We start from the raw sequence: 13,804 nt of genomic DNA on the forward strand, positions 1-13,804 counted from the left end.
GGAAATGATATGGTTGAACTGAAATAAGGATATTTTCATATGGACAGAACGCCCGCACAAACGTGTAACAGCACGACTGAGACAAAAGGCACTTGCGGGCTGCCCGGCTCCCTCCCGGGCTGTTGATCCCACGTGAGAAACCGACCTCCCTGGGATGAGAGCTCAACAGAGACGTCCTTCCCCCGTTCCCGTGACCTGCAAAATCTACTTTTAAGATGATCTTCCCTATTTACTTACTAAAACCACAAAGAGCTTGATCTAAAGCAAGATAGTTTGGGTGGGTTTGGGGGGGCAGAGGGGAACCTTCAAAGTTAGGTTTCTTCAGTCACCGGACTTCATGCTACAGACACTCAAACTCAGCTTCCTAGAGACCGACAACTACTCACGACATTTACTACGTGAGCAGGTTACGGACGAGGTCCTTTAAGATGTCTGTTAGGGCGGAAAGGCAGCAGCCAGCACGAGATGGTGTCGGCGTCTTATCCCCGCTTTCTCGGTGCTTCCGGGTGCCTTTTAAGGCAGATGTGATGCAGGAGTCCAAGGCAGTGCGTGTGTCCCCAGCAGCTCGTCCCGAGTCAGTGGCACCCACAAGCTCTGACGACCATATTCCTGTATTTCTTCAGGATGACGTTGGAGTTGTCATCAAAGTACAGCACAGAGATGGCATTCAGTTTCGTTGGCGCACAGCACGGTTTGGGGACGTACTCGGGATTCATAAGGTGAACCTGTTTCAAACACAGAAGGAGGGGAGGTGTCGTTAGGAACCATACCTGGCCCGGGCCTACTCCCCAGTCACGTGGAGCGGCCAGCGCTCACCAGGGTCTGCACGATGGCGTGGTTGGTGGCGTTCATGTGTGCGTTGAGAGGGAAGGAGCATTCTCCATCACAGTAGTTGGCAGCGTAACCCTTGGGTGCAATGATCCAGTCCTGCAACAGAGAGAGTGATGTACACACACACACACACATCACCTGTGCCCTCAGGAACCCTGCGAGAAGCTGTCACTCACGTGGGGCAGCTAAGGAGACAGACACAGCAGGTCGAGGTCACACTCGAGGGGCAAAGCGAGGCTGTGAACCCGGTCAGTCAGACTCTGGAGCCCTCGCTCCTTCCACAGGCCCGCAAGGCCCTGACCTGCTCCTGGCCCGCCTAGGCCTGGAGGCCTGCAGGGGGCTGGCTCCATGAACTTGGACCAAAGGAGCCTCTCCAGGAGCCCGGGTACTCCGTCACCGCAATGCCACCGCACATGGGAACGATCTTCCATCACTGGACGCCTAGAATTTGCGTCTTATTAACTAGCAGTGGCCTTCGGGAGGGAGGCAGAGCATCGGTGTGCTTCTAGTCTGGGCGAACTGGCATGTGGCCCTTGGAGAAGTTAACTGTTAGATGCTCTTCCAGCCCCTTCTCAAAGCACAGTGAACTCCTGTTTAAATGCCCAAAGCAATACAGGCCCTGTGGACCCTGAGAGCATGAGAGAAGAGCACTGGGAAATGGGCCACTGATCTGGAGGGACAGGGTGCCTGTGCACGTGGAAAGGAGCCGGGGGGCTTCATGCACGAGTGGGCGGGCCTTTTGCCACCCCACTCCAAGACCTGGGCATCTGGAAGGGCTCCTAAGTACCTTCACGGGAGGAACCTTCTCAGCCCTCAAGTTCAAGGTCTTTGAGGATGGCTGCTGCCTCTAAGATGAGAAGAGACTGCGGAGAGAGGGCCCTCGTCCCCCTTGCTGTCCAGAGCACTCACCTGCCAGCCCAGGTCCTGGAAGCTCACGTAGAGCTCGTGCTTCCTGCAGGCTGTTTTCAGTTCACTGCTGTTGTAATCTGTTGGAGATCAGAAGATGCAACAGTTAACTGATTCATTCTTCGCTTACAAACTTACCCGGACAGTTAACCACGGGCCAGCCGTGCACAAGGCCCCCGCTAGACACAGCTGGGGCGCCCACAGTTCTGCAGCCTCCTCCCAGCTGCTCGGGTGTTTGACTTACTCCGTCTCGTCCACTCTGGGGTCACTGCCGGGCACACTGGCACACAACACGTCATCACTGGCCTGAATGGACTCCTTTCAAGCAACATGTTTGTCGTGATCCCCTGTTGGACCAAGATGCCCCAAACACCCCGGGGCCCTGACTTGGAGGACATCGTATTCACAGGCAAGACACACCAGGCAGGTTCCGCTCGCTTTCTAAAACCGGGACTGTCCTGAAGCTGCGCAGGGGCCGGGAGGACAGCTGCTGGGCCAGGAGAACCTCCTGAAGGGGGCACCCTGGAGCCAGGCCTGCCTGGGAGGCCGGGAGTGGGGACGGAGTGGGGCTGAAGTGCGCGCACCTGCTCTGTGTGTCAGGACCTGCTAGCCTGGCTTCATTAACCGACCGCTGGCAGGAGGACAAGGGTGCCCTGACTCATCTAGGCCAGACGGAGCAGCTTCTGTGTGACGCGCCCCCTGCGAGGTGCCACGGGAAACACGAGGATCCGTTAGGCAAGGCTTCTGGCCTCCAGCGACTCGGGGAACGGACGGGGTGCCGTGAGACGTGCGGAGCTCACGCCAGTACAAAACAGAATCTGAACGCCATGCACAGGGGCTGGAGAGAAACCCCACCGGGAGTTCAGAGAAGGGACAGTTAAAGAGGGAGAGAGAGAGGAAGAGAGAGCAGTTCTGGTGGAATGAAGTTAAGGACACGTGAAGAGCTACCCAAACCATGGAATTTCCTGTGTGATAATCCAGCTCCTAGTGGGGCCCCGGAGAGCTCAGGATGGGGCTGCTGACCAGAAAGACCACCACGTGATCAGAGGTTGGGACGCGGGCCAGCCTGACCTCCAGGGAAGGGGGGAGGACTGGAGATGGAGTTCAAGTTGTGAGGCCCGCGTGACAACTCTGGACACGGGGCTCGGGGGAGCCTGGGGTTGTTGGGTGAGCATGTCCGTGTGCGGGGAGAGCGGCCCGCTGGGTCCTCTGGGGAGAGGGCTGCCCCTCCTCTGTGTCCTTTCTAATCCAGCTGGAGTCCCAAGTGGGGCACTTTCCTGCGTCCTGTGAGTTGCTCCAGTGAATCAGACCCGGGAGGGGGCGTTGCGGGAACCCCTGAATCTCACCGAGTGGGACAGAACCGCAGGTGGCATCCGCAGGGGGCCAAGCCGTTGACCTGGTGGCATCTGTGCTCCCCCCAGGCCGTCAGGATCAGGACGGAACTGGGCTGTAGGACCCCCAGTGGGCGTCGGGACGCAGGCAGGGACAGTTGCTGCTTCTGCCGGACGGACGGAACCGAGGGGGCGTGGGGAAGGGCCTGGCCGACCCCCCGCCATCTCCGCAGTCTGGCCCTCGCTTCCCTTGGGCAGAAGAGATTCTCAGGCGAGCGGGGCCGGGATGAGAAGGGCAGGGGCCCCATCACGCCACAGGCGGGGCCGGGCAGCCACCAGGGAGGCGGCTGCACCTGAATCCCTGCGGCCCCAGCTCGGCCCAAGCCCCAGGGGTCCAGGCAGCCGGCCTGCTGTCCTTTCCAGCCCCAAGAGAGGAGGAGAGAGGAACAAAGGGGAGACTGGAGAGGGGAAGAAGCAGGAAAGAGACAGAGTCAGGGCGGCCTAAGAAACCAGGGGGCAGGGGAGGAGCATGAAGGCTTCTGCAGACGGCCGCCCGGGGCTGACCGCCTCCCCTGCCCCAGGCCACACCAGCTGCAGGCCCCAGGCTCGGCCAGGAAAACACCAGGACAGCAGGAGCACAGAGCACGCTGTCCGCACAGCCCGGCTCTTCTGAGCCCAGGCTGCAGAGTCTTCCCAGAGGAAGCTTGTTTTTTAGAGGGAACAATTCGCTGCTCTCATTTCCCTTCCCTCCTAGAATGACAAGGGCAAGGGCAAAGGGCAGCTGTTAAAATGGCACCCCTGTCTGCACTGGGCTGGCCGCTCCTCCCCCGTCTCCGGCCTGATCCGCCCAGCTTATCCCAAAGGAATCTCCGGCTCCCACGTACCCCACAGAATCAACGGGGCCTTAAGAACCTGCTGGAGGAAGCCCAGCTCCTGTGCCACTGACACTGTGGGACCCCGGGACCACACTGGGATTTTGATTTCTGGTGTCAATAATCTCGTAAAGTGTTGGGCGGGGGGCAGGAGTGGGGGGACAGCTTGCTTTTCAGAGGCTCAATTTTGTTTACAACCGGACGGTTAGCATGAAAGGAAGGCAACAGTGAAGTCCTGTTCTTTTGTGGCTGCAGGATTTCAAGGTCTCATACAGCTCCATTTAATCTGAGCGGGCCTTTGATCTCAGCCTTGGTCTTGATTATAAAAGAATATGGAGCTAAGTATCTTGAAAACAGAGGCTCTCCTTAAAGACTGAGCCCTGAGACGCCCTGCTTCACGCACCTCTGTCCCTTCCTAGAGGGACCCTGGCCCCCAGTGCCCTCTCGGGAGTTGGTAGTAGTTGGTGAATTATCCGGGCATCTTGCAGCACCTGTTCACGCCTCCTTATTATTCAGCATTACCGGCCATTAGCACATTCATTAGGGGTGAGCCTAGGGATGGAGTAGAAGGTCAGGTTCTAGTTGGCTTCACTCCTTGATAACTTTTATCCTAAAGGGGCGGAACTTGGACCAATTGTAACTTTCCAATCACTCATGCCCTGACTGTCCTCCACAGCTGTGGAGAACTAAGTTCTGATTTCATTTAGAAAGCCCTGGACGAGCCTCTCCCTCTTGACCGAGACATCTGGGAGCCAAGCTCCAGGCCCTAAAATTTGAATTTAAGATCAAAATGACACATTAAAATTCGCAACGCCTTTGAAGAACTGTAAACGGCTAAGTCACAGCCCTGACCCGTGTCCATTCTTCCCAAGCGTTGGGTGTCCATGGTGGATGAGCCCTCTCATCTCTGGCATGTCAACCCACGGGAGCAAGTGCTGAGCTAGAGGGGACACCTGCCAGGGACCAAAAGGCCAAGCAAACATTGCTCTGGGAGAATGAGACCCCCTAGTCTGTGCACTGAAATTCCCTGAAATCTACAGCAAAGCATGTCATAGTCGTAATAAAGTACCCACATCACTGCTCTGCAAGTGATGAGTTCTGGTTACCTTTCCTACGCTGGAAGCATACTGAATGGTCCCAACTGGAAAGTTCAAGGGATAGAAGATATGAACCAGCAACGCGAAGGTCAACAGTGTATTTACATGTACCAGAGTCACCTTTTCTCCCAGGACCCTTAAGGATACATGTTTGGGGACTTACCTGGTGGCGCAGAGGTTAAGATGCAGGGGATATGGGTTCAAGCCCTGGTCCGGGAAGATCCCACATGCCATGGAGCAACTAAGCCCGTGCGCCACAACTACCGAGCCTGCGCTCTACAGCCCACGAGCCACAACTACTGAGCCCGCTTGCCTAGAGCCCGTGCTCCGCAACAAGAGAAGCCACGGCCGCGAGAAGCCCACGCACCACAACAAAGAGTAGCCCCTGCTCGCCGCAACTAGAGAAAGCCCGTGGGCAGCAACAGAGACCCAACGCAGCCAAAAATAACAAATAAATAAAATTTTAAGAAAAGGATTCATGTTTGGGTGGGTTAGAAAGAGACAGAGGAGAAATTAAGAGATGCTCACAGGTAGCATTTGAATCGATGAAGAGCTCATTCCAAAGAAGAGAGAGGGTCTTGAGAAGCCGCTGGTTCAGAGACAGTTGGCGGGGCTGAGTGATGGCAACATGAACGTCAAGGGTGAACGAGGCCCAAAGGTCAGTGAATCCAATCTGACATGAATTGTTCAAAGTGGCAGAAACTGTTTCAAAACTATTCATCTGCCAAAACAAAGGGCAATTCTCAGTCACGGTGTTGGCAGCCAGCTGGTGGACACGGCAGAAAACCTCAGCCTCGCCAGCTGAACTGAAATCACATTCACTACCCCACACCCCAAAGATGTCTTGGAAAGATCTTGGAAAATGAGCTAGAACAGAATCTAGAATCACCACATGGAACCACCCTCAAGGCCATTTGTTCACAACCCTTGTAATGGGTCGGTCAGGTGGTGTCAGTCCCCCAGGAGACAAAATCATGGACGCTGAGAGAAAGATACTATGAAAGAGGATGACTGGCAGCGGGTAGAACGAGACCACCCAGTGAGAGCTCGGGGCAGTGGGCTGGCTGGTAGCCTGGGGGCCGAAAAGAATGGACAGAGACACTAGAATCCCCAGTGGGCCGCACAGCACGGCTTGGACCAGGACTAGTAAAACACGTGTCAAACGAACAATATGGTCCAGACGATATCCAAGCCCACTGGAGAAGTGCGACACGGCCAACATCCAACATCCACTCAGAGCAGACAGCGACAGAGAAGCCAGGGCAGGTCAAACCCATCCAGGGAGACTTCGGTCCAAACCCACTGCTTGGTGCATGTGTTTGGGAAGTCCAGCTTGAAGGCCAAGGACAGGTGTGAGAGCAGATTTTGGTGGGCAGGGGAAGAGGCGGGCGGGCTCCCGGCCTCTCCCTCGTTGGGGACGGGTCCCACCGTCTCCGGCCTCGGCAGCTCAATTCCAAAAGCAGCCACGTGTTTCCCTGCCATGTTTCACCCTGATGACAGGCAACTGGACGGATGATGCTAACTTCTCTACCCAGAGGCAGGACGGTCTCTGGTGGGCGGCTGCTGGTGTTTGTTTCAGTGGAGAAGTATGAATTCCCTGGAAGCATCACACTGTGGAAGACGGGGGGCAGCAGAGGCCAAGCCATCTCTTCCTTCAACCTCCCGAAAGATTTACAAGGGGCAAGTCCCGCCTGGAGTCACACCCGAGACCACAGCTTTTTGTCTCGGCAGCATCTACCTGGTTCATGAAGACCCAGCAACGTCTGGCCCCACCGTAGCCCGGAAAGAAAGCGCAAACCGATGGTCCATTCCCCTGGAGAGCAGGCCATCTTTCTGGAAACACCTTCTCCAAGAGCAATCCCCTCTGCACCTCCATTCCCATTAATGGCAAGAATAAGGAAGGAGGAAGGGGCCAAACCGATAAAGCACTTCAGTGAGCCTAACCTGGGCCATTTCTTGGACCAGCTTGCGAGAGTCTTTGAAGATAGTGGGAGGGAAGGAGGACCCTCCGTAGTAACACTTTCTTGGGGGTCTGGGCCTTTAAGCAGGTGAGGCCAGGCCCATTTGTTACGAACTCTTAGCCTCGGTGCTGCTGAAAGGAACAAAGCATGTTTGAAAGTACAGGGGCTGGGGGGGGTGGGAAGACCAAGAAAAAGCAGATGTACTTGCCTCTTCTTACAAATTAGACCACCTTTACTATTCGTATTTAATTTAAACTCATCAAACTGAAAACAAAATGCCGAAAGGCATTTGGAAGAGAATAATTCAGTGATGCCACGAAAACCCAAATCAGAGATGACATGTTTTCTCGATTAAAAAAGACATTTATGTGTGTACTGGTGGGGGAGGGGATGTGGAGTAAATCAAGTGAGATTTTCATTTTAAAAAGCAATCGAGGGCTTCCCCGGTGGCGCAGTGGTTGAGAGTCCGCCTGCCGATGCGGGGGACACGGGTTCGTGCCCCGGTCCGGGAAGATCCCACGTGCCGCGGAGCGGCTGGGCCCGTGAGCCATGGCCGCTGAGCCTGCGCGTCCGGAGCCTGTGCTCCGCAACGGGGGAGGCCGCAACAGCGAGAGGCCCGCGTACCACCAAAAAAAAAAAAAAAAATTAAAAAAAAGCAATCGACACCTCAAGAGCCGCCTTCAGGCCTGAGGTCCCGGTACCAAACTGACCACAGTTCATTAGATGCCACTGGCCAGCTGCACCGCCGCGCCCCGAGGACAGCACTGCGGTGATTACTGTTCAGCAGGCTTCCTGCCAAGCGAATAAAGGCAAGCAATCATTTCTTCTTCTTCTTTAAACCCCAACCCTGACTGTTTCTAGCGGTAAACACAGGAACACCCATGCTGGGCGAAGCCTCCAAGAAACACCAGGAGGAGAAGCAGCAAAATGTCACATCACACCGGGTGGTACAAGTTCCACATCCAGGTTACTGGTAACAGAAACCGCTGAGTCAGAACCCAAAATGAAGACACTGTTTCCCAAAGGAAAACGGGGTGCTTCGGAAAGTTCCCAGAACTCTTGCCGGCCACGGAAGATGACACTGTTAAACAGTCACCTGGAAGAATGAACGCATCTTCCAGAAGTATTTTACATCCCTTCAGAGGAGCCTAACATACACCCTGAGACCTTCCCGTGCTTGGAGGCAACTCATCTTTGAGCCAGAGCAATGCTTCTCATTTAATTCCAGCAAAGCCACCGAGGATCAATCATGCCCACTTAACAGCTGGGTAAACTGACGCTGCAGTGGATTAGGTTTGTCCAAAGTCACAGAGTAGTAATGAGGGAGGCGAGATCTCCAACTGCAAGTCCTACAGCAAATCTTCAACTTCGTGCTTGATTTCTGGGCTATTTAAAGGAAAAGGAAACCCAGAACTCGAAAGCACCAACTCTAGAGTAAGATGCACCTTGGTTTTAACACACAAGCCCAGCGGCTATGGCTCACGGACCCAGCCACTCCACGGCATGTGGGATCCTCCCAGACCGGGGCACGAACCCGCGTCCCCTGCATCGGCAAGCGAACTCTCAACCACTGCGCCACCAGGGAAGCCCCTGCACCTTGGTTTGAATTCAATACTGACTAACTCTGTGAGCTGGGTGTCAGGAGGGAACGCCTGCTACCCGCCCCTCCCGCCCACCGTGTTCTGATGAGTGGGCTTCCGTGCCTCTTCCCCAAAAGGCAGGCGTGGGAGGGAGCATTTCGGAAAGACCTCTGAATTGACACTCGGGCAGTGGGAGCTGTTTCCTCTCTCCTGCCCTTTGACCCTGCCTGTTCAGGGCAGGAGGGGGCTGACTCCATCCCCTACCCTCCAGGGGGTGAGCACCTGGGCCCAACCTGGCTGTCTGAAGCTACCACGAAAGAGATCTCTCGTTCTGAAGCTGAGGTTGCCTTCCTGACCACCGCATCCAGACAGGCTTTCTGAGAATGCCACCAACAGAGGAAACTAGGAAAACAGAGATTCCCAATATCATCTGAGCCCACGGATCTAACCACGTCTAAAGGTAGAACCCTGAACTTGCCAATCAAATGCACCAGCGAAATCCATCAGAGAGGGCTGTTGGAGCTGACTGGCTATACCACTTCCAGCCAAGAGCACCGACGAACGCCAACCCGCCTTACACGGATGTACCAAGTTTGCAAGTCACGGTTTCCCCGGCGTAACGCAACTAGGAGAAAAGCTAGACGCTCTAAGGCTCGGCACGGGCATGAAAAGAGGTGGAGAGACCTGACCAAACAAAAGGACGCTTTTCTGGAAAAACAGACTCTGAGGCTGTCTGCAGCCTGAGACAACCTCGGGGTAACAAGTGTTCCCCTCTGACGGCCTAGGGACCCGTCTAGATTATCGGGGGCTGCCCAGGCACCTGCAGAAGCCGCGCAGCATCTGAAAGCCTTGGCGGGTCCTGTGTCCTCACGGACGCCCCAGAGCCCACAGGTCCTGCAAAGACGGGGTCGCCCAACCCACCTGAGGCGCTGGAGGCCCGCGACACGTCCTGGGCCGGGGCGGAGCGGTTGCGGCTCTGCTGTCGCCGCCGGCCGGCGGCCGAGCGGGTGCTGCGCACGTGGACCTCGCTGGCCTTGAAGAAGGCCACCATGAAGGGCTGCTTGTCGTAGGGGCCGTCCCTGCCCACCAGGCCGGCGGCTCGGGGGCTGATGTCGAGCCCTGGAAGGCAAATCAAAGCAGGAGGGTGGTGGGACCCCCAGCCCCCCAGTTGTGCTGTTCTCGCCCCGGCCTGTGCATCCTTCTTCCCGATCACGTGCCTCCCACCGGCGAGGCAGCTTCACAGGCCCCATGTGCCGGGCCCGCGGGCCGCAGCAGGGATGCACAGGTGCGGGAAGGGCGCCCACTGACCCACGCGGTGTCGGCGCTTGGACCTGCTCCCGCCTTCCTCTCTCTCTCGACGCGCCCCGGCCTCTGCCTGGGCGCTGCCCTCCGCGGGTCCTCTCGGACCCAGGACCATCTCACCGTCTCCAAGTCCTTGCCAGGAGGCTTGCAGGGGGAGGCCTCGCTGGTCCACAGTGGCTCTGAGGGGACAGGAAGCCTAGCCATCCTGGAGCCCAGGGCCCACCCGGAAACCACGGCTCTGCCACGCCTGCCGCGAAGGAGACCAAGGCCGACGGCCCTCGGCCCGAGCTTGGCCAACTCACCGTCCCGCGTGACCACACCCAGCTGCAGCCCCATGTTGTGCTGCGGGGTCAGGACCCACAGGTTGCTGGTGGCCGTGATGTCAAATTCCAGCCAGCCTTCTTCCGAGGCCCACACGGCGCGGGTGTCCAACAGAAACAGGTCAGAGTCTCTGAAAGAGGGAAAAGGTGGCAGGATGAAGGGCGCAGGGCCCCCAGCTCATCCCCACTCCGTCCTGCCCGGCGTCAGACGACAGATGCCACCGTCGGGTCAGGGACGGCGACCAGCCGTGGCCCCGGCTGGTGTGACATCACACAGGACACACCCGCAACGCAATCTGCCGGGGTGCCGCACGGACAGCAGCTGTCTGCTGACATAGGGGCGCCCCTCGGTGTCACCAAAAGCCTCACGACAGCTGCTCAGGCCACATCTTTTTTAGAATTAAGGGAAATTCAAAATAAATAAATAAACAGTCCTATTGTTGCATGCTTTGCAGCTAATGAACTCTAAACAGAGAGGCAGTGGAGGGGGCAGTGAGGAAGAGGGTTAAGAAAATATTAAAATCAGGATCAATAAAGATGAGCATTTACTAAGCTGTACTTTGCTAATTTTTTTAAAAGCTCAGAACCCGACAATCCTCACGTCAGTTTCTGTGAAAGGAGAAGCCAGGATTCACATCCTATTTCTGAGTAATCATCAATTCTTTTCTGTTAATTAAGGCCTCCGCGTGGCCTACGGTGAGAGCCGCGTCCTTCCCCATGTGGACGGTGAGTTTCAAGTCTGTCCCAGCCCCGCTGTGAGCCATGCTGGGGCCCTTTGAGGCAAACTCACCGAGCCCGTTCCTTCCACTGGGCTCCACAGGGACTACTTTTCATTTTTTTTTTTTTAACAGTTTCCAGCTGATATAACTCTAGTGTGGGAAGATGGGGTGAGGGACCCACATGCCATGACAAGGCAGCGTGTAGGACGGTCACCTTGGTGTGTCGCGAGGACACAGTCTGAGTTGACGTCCCAGAGACACTGGCACGAAATGGCCTGGAATTCCCACGACAGGGAAGGGGTAGGTTTTAGCCATGGAAAGAGTCAAGTCCCCTGGTGCTGGAAATATTTTGCTGCAAGAGCTTACAGAACAGAAAAACGACTAGAATTCAATACTAAATTTAAGATGACCATCACAATACTAACAGTGTACATTTATTTATTTTATAAATTTATTTATGTATTTATTTTTGGCTGCATTGGATCTTCGTTGCTATGCGTGGGCTTTCTCTAGTTGTGGCGAGCGGGGGCTACTCTTCGTTAAGGTGCGCAGGCTTCTCATTGCAGTGGCTTCTCTTGTTGCACAGCACGGGCTCTAGGCGTATGGACTTCAGTAGTTGTGGCACACGGGCTCAGTAGTTGTGGCGCTCGGTCTTAGTTGCTCTGCAGCATGTGGAATCTTCCCGGACCAGGGCTCGAACCCGTGTCCCCTGCACTGGCAGGCGGATTCTTAACCACTGCACCACCAGGGAGGTCCTTAACAGTGTACATTTAAATAGGTCATAAAGCACTTGCATCTACTTTGCTTCAACCATCCTGAAAACTAGGTAGAATATCATTACCCCATTTTACAGCTGGGGAAACTGAGACTCAGGTGTGAGTTTATGGACACATGACCAGTAATTGCAAGAACAATCTGGTGAAAAGAAAATAAGTGGATTCAGAGTTTTCCACAATGACTTCCTGCCTTTTGAGATTATTATGAAAGACAACCTGTGACAAATGAATACAATGTATCTCTAGTCCATCAAACGTTTGGGAGGCCAGTGAAACATCTGAGTTAAAAATGTTAGACTTCTCAGAGGGGAAACAATTTTTCCTGTTTACATGGCTCGAGTTAGAAGGCAATGCTATTGTCATCTTTTCCAAGTTCCAAGCAGTAGGTGTGCCTACACGTCGTTTACTCAGCTGGTGGACAGAGTCTGCAGGGGGCACATCACCACCTGCCTTCTATAAAGCACCCCCCCTCCCCGCATGTGTCACACACCCTGCTGAGAAATTACCCCCCCCATCACTGAGGTGGCTGTGGGCAGGCAGACGGGGGGTGTTCGTGGAAAGCAGCAAGAGGGGGTGGCGGGTCCAAAGCTTTGAAGTGAAGATGTAAAAAGACATCAATGCTGTTCTGAAAGGTTGGAGAAGACCTTCATCCAGAAATAACACAGACACTATGAACGGCAATGTGGGAAAAGTCACCCTAGTCCCAAAGGATGCACAAGACATGTTCTTGTCAGAGGGGCAGCTTCTAGAATGAAGACGCGGTGAGAGTGTCAGGGCGTGAGGCTGCCCCCGAGCTGAAGAGGGTCCGTGTGGGGTTAGAGCCGAGGGCCACTGGTCACTAAGAGCTTCCACGCACATGTTTTCAGGACTTGTAACAAGGATGCAGAGAAATACAGCCCAAGATATGGGCGTGGCATAGCTGGTAGAAAGAGCTAGAATGAGCTTTTATATTTAAAAAGAATTAATGATGAAGGAACGGGGGAGTCTGTTAGCAGAGAAAGCGGGGCGATGGGACAGAGGCCATCATCCAAAAATGGGAGAGAGAAGCAGAGAAAAAGGAAAAGAGGAGAAGGGCGTGACTTAAAGAGGGAAGGGGAAGAACGCATAACCATGATGGGGAAGAAATGAAGTCCACAGGGTGCGTGGGGTTTGGTGGACACGGGAGCCCGAGTCTCTACCCTGACTCTGCTCCAGAGTCCCACTGGGGTCCCCAGGAATTGGTGATGCTTCTGGGCCACACCTCGCTGACTGTCCAGTGAGGACAGCGCCGGTCCTCACAGCTTAGGAGACCCGTGCATCCACACACGCAGGGTCGCAGCTGAGCCTGGAGACGGGAAGAGCTCCAGGGCTCAGGGCACTGGGGCGAATCAAATTCAGCCACTTAAACCTGGTATGCTCAGGTCCCTTAGAAGGGAAGTGATGGAGAGCATGGGCTTGAAATAGCTGGGCTCAATGGCTGGAGGAACAGCAAATATTTCCCGTGTGCTTTCACCAAGCGGGGCCTCGAGAAGAGCTCCCGCCGCTCCAAGGGAAGCCCGGGGAAGGCAGGTCCTATTACGTGTCTCTTCTAGAGCTGAGGGCGTGCAGCCTGGAGAGGGTAAGGGTGTGAAGGCCACACAGGTGTTAAGTGGGGTAACTACAGCTTCAAACTGGAGCTCAGGCTTCAAAAGCAGAGTCAAGAAAAGTATAGGCAGGCAAATATCACATGAGATCACTTATTTGTTGAATCCTAAAAAATCATACAAATGAACTTACTTACAAATAAGAGACTCACAGATATAGAGAACAATCATGGTTACTAAAGGGGAAAGTGGGGGAGGGATAAATTGGGAATTGGGGATTAACAGATACATACAACTGTATATAAAATAGATAAACAGGGCTTCCCTGGTGGCACAGTGGTTGAGAGTCCGCCTGCCGATGCAGGGGACACAGGTTCGTGCCCCGGTCCGGGAGGATCCCACATGCTGCGGAGCGGCTGGGCCTGTGAGCCATGGCCGCTGAGCCTTCGCGTCTGGAGCCTGTGCTCCGCAACGGGAGAGGCCGCAACAGTGAGAGGCCCGCGTACCGCAAAAAAAAAAAAAAAAAAAAAAAAAAAAAAAAAAAAAA

The 13,804-nt window shown here is 54.9% G+C and overlaps 1 protein-coding gene across 1 annotated transcript in view; it reads right to left on the reverse strand.

Moving 5' to 3' along the window:
• Window positions 1-6: 6 nt before the first annotated feature.
• Window positions 7-13,804, reverse strand: part of BMP6 (bone morphogenetic protein 6) — a 26,690-nt gene continuing 12,892 nt past the window's right edge. The window contains exons 3-7 of the mRNA XM_024738685.1: window positions 10,183-10,331; window positions 9,500-9,697; window positions 1,741-1,817; window positions 817-927; window positions 7-725 (exon numbers count right to left, since the gene is read on the reverse strand). Coding sequence (XP_024594453.1) covers window positions 576-725; window positions 817-927; window positions 1,741-1,817; window positions 9,500-9,697; window positions 10,183-10,331 — 685 coding nt within the window. The 3' untranslated portion in view covers window positions 7-575. The remainder of the gene's footprint in view (window positions 726-816; window positions 928-1,740; window positions 1,818-9,499; window positions 9,698-10,182; window positions 10,332-13,804) is intronic.

Source organism: Neophocaena asiaeorientalis, unplaced genomic scaffold (genome assembly GCF_003031525.2).
Source record: "Neophocaena asiaeorientalis asiaeorientalis breed wild unplaced genomic scaffold, Neophocaena_asiaeorientalis_V1.1 scaffold307, whole genome shotgun sequence".
NCBI lineage: Eukaryota > Metazoa > Chordata > Mammalia > Artiodactyla > Phocoenidae > Neophocaena > Neophocaena asiaeorientalis.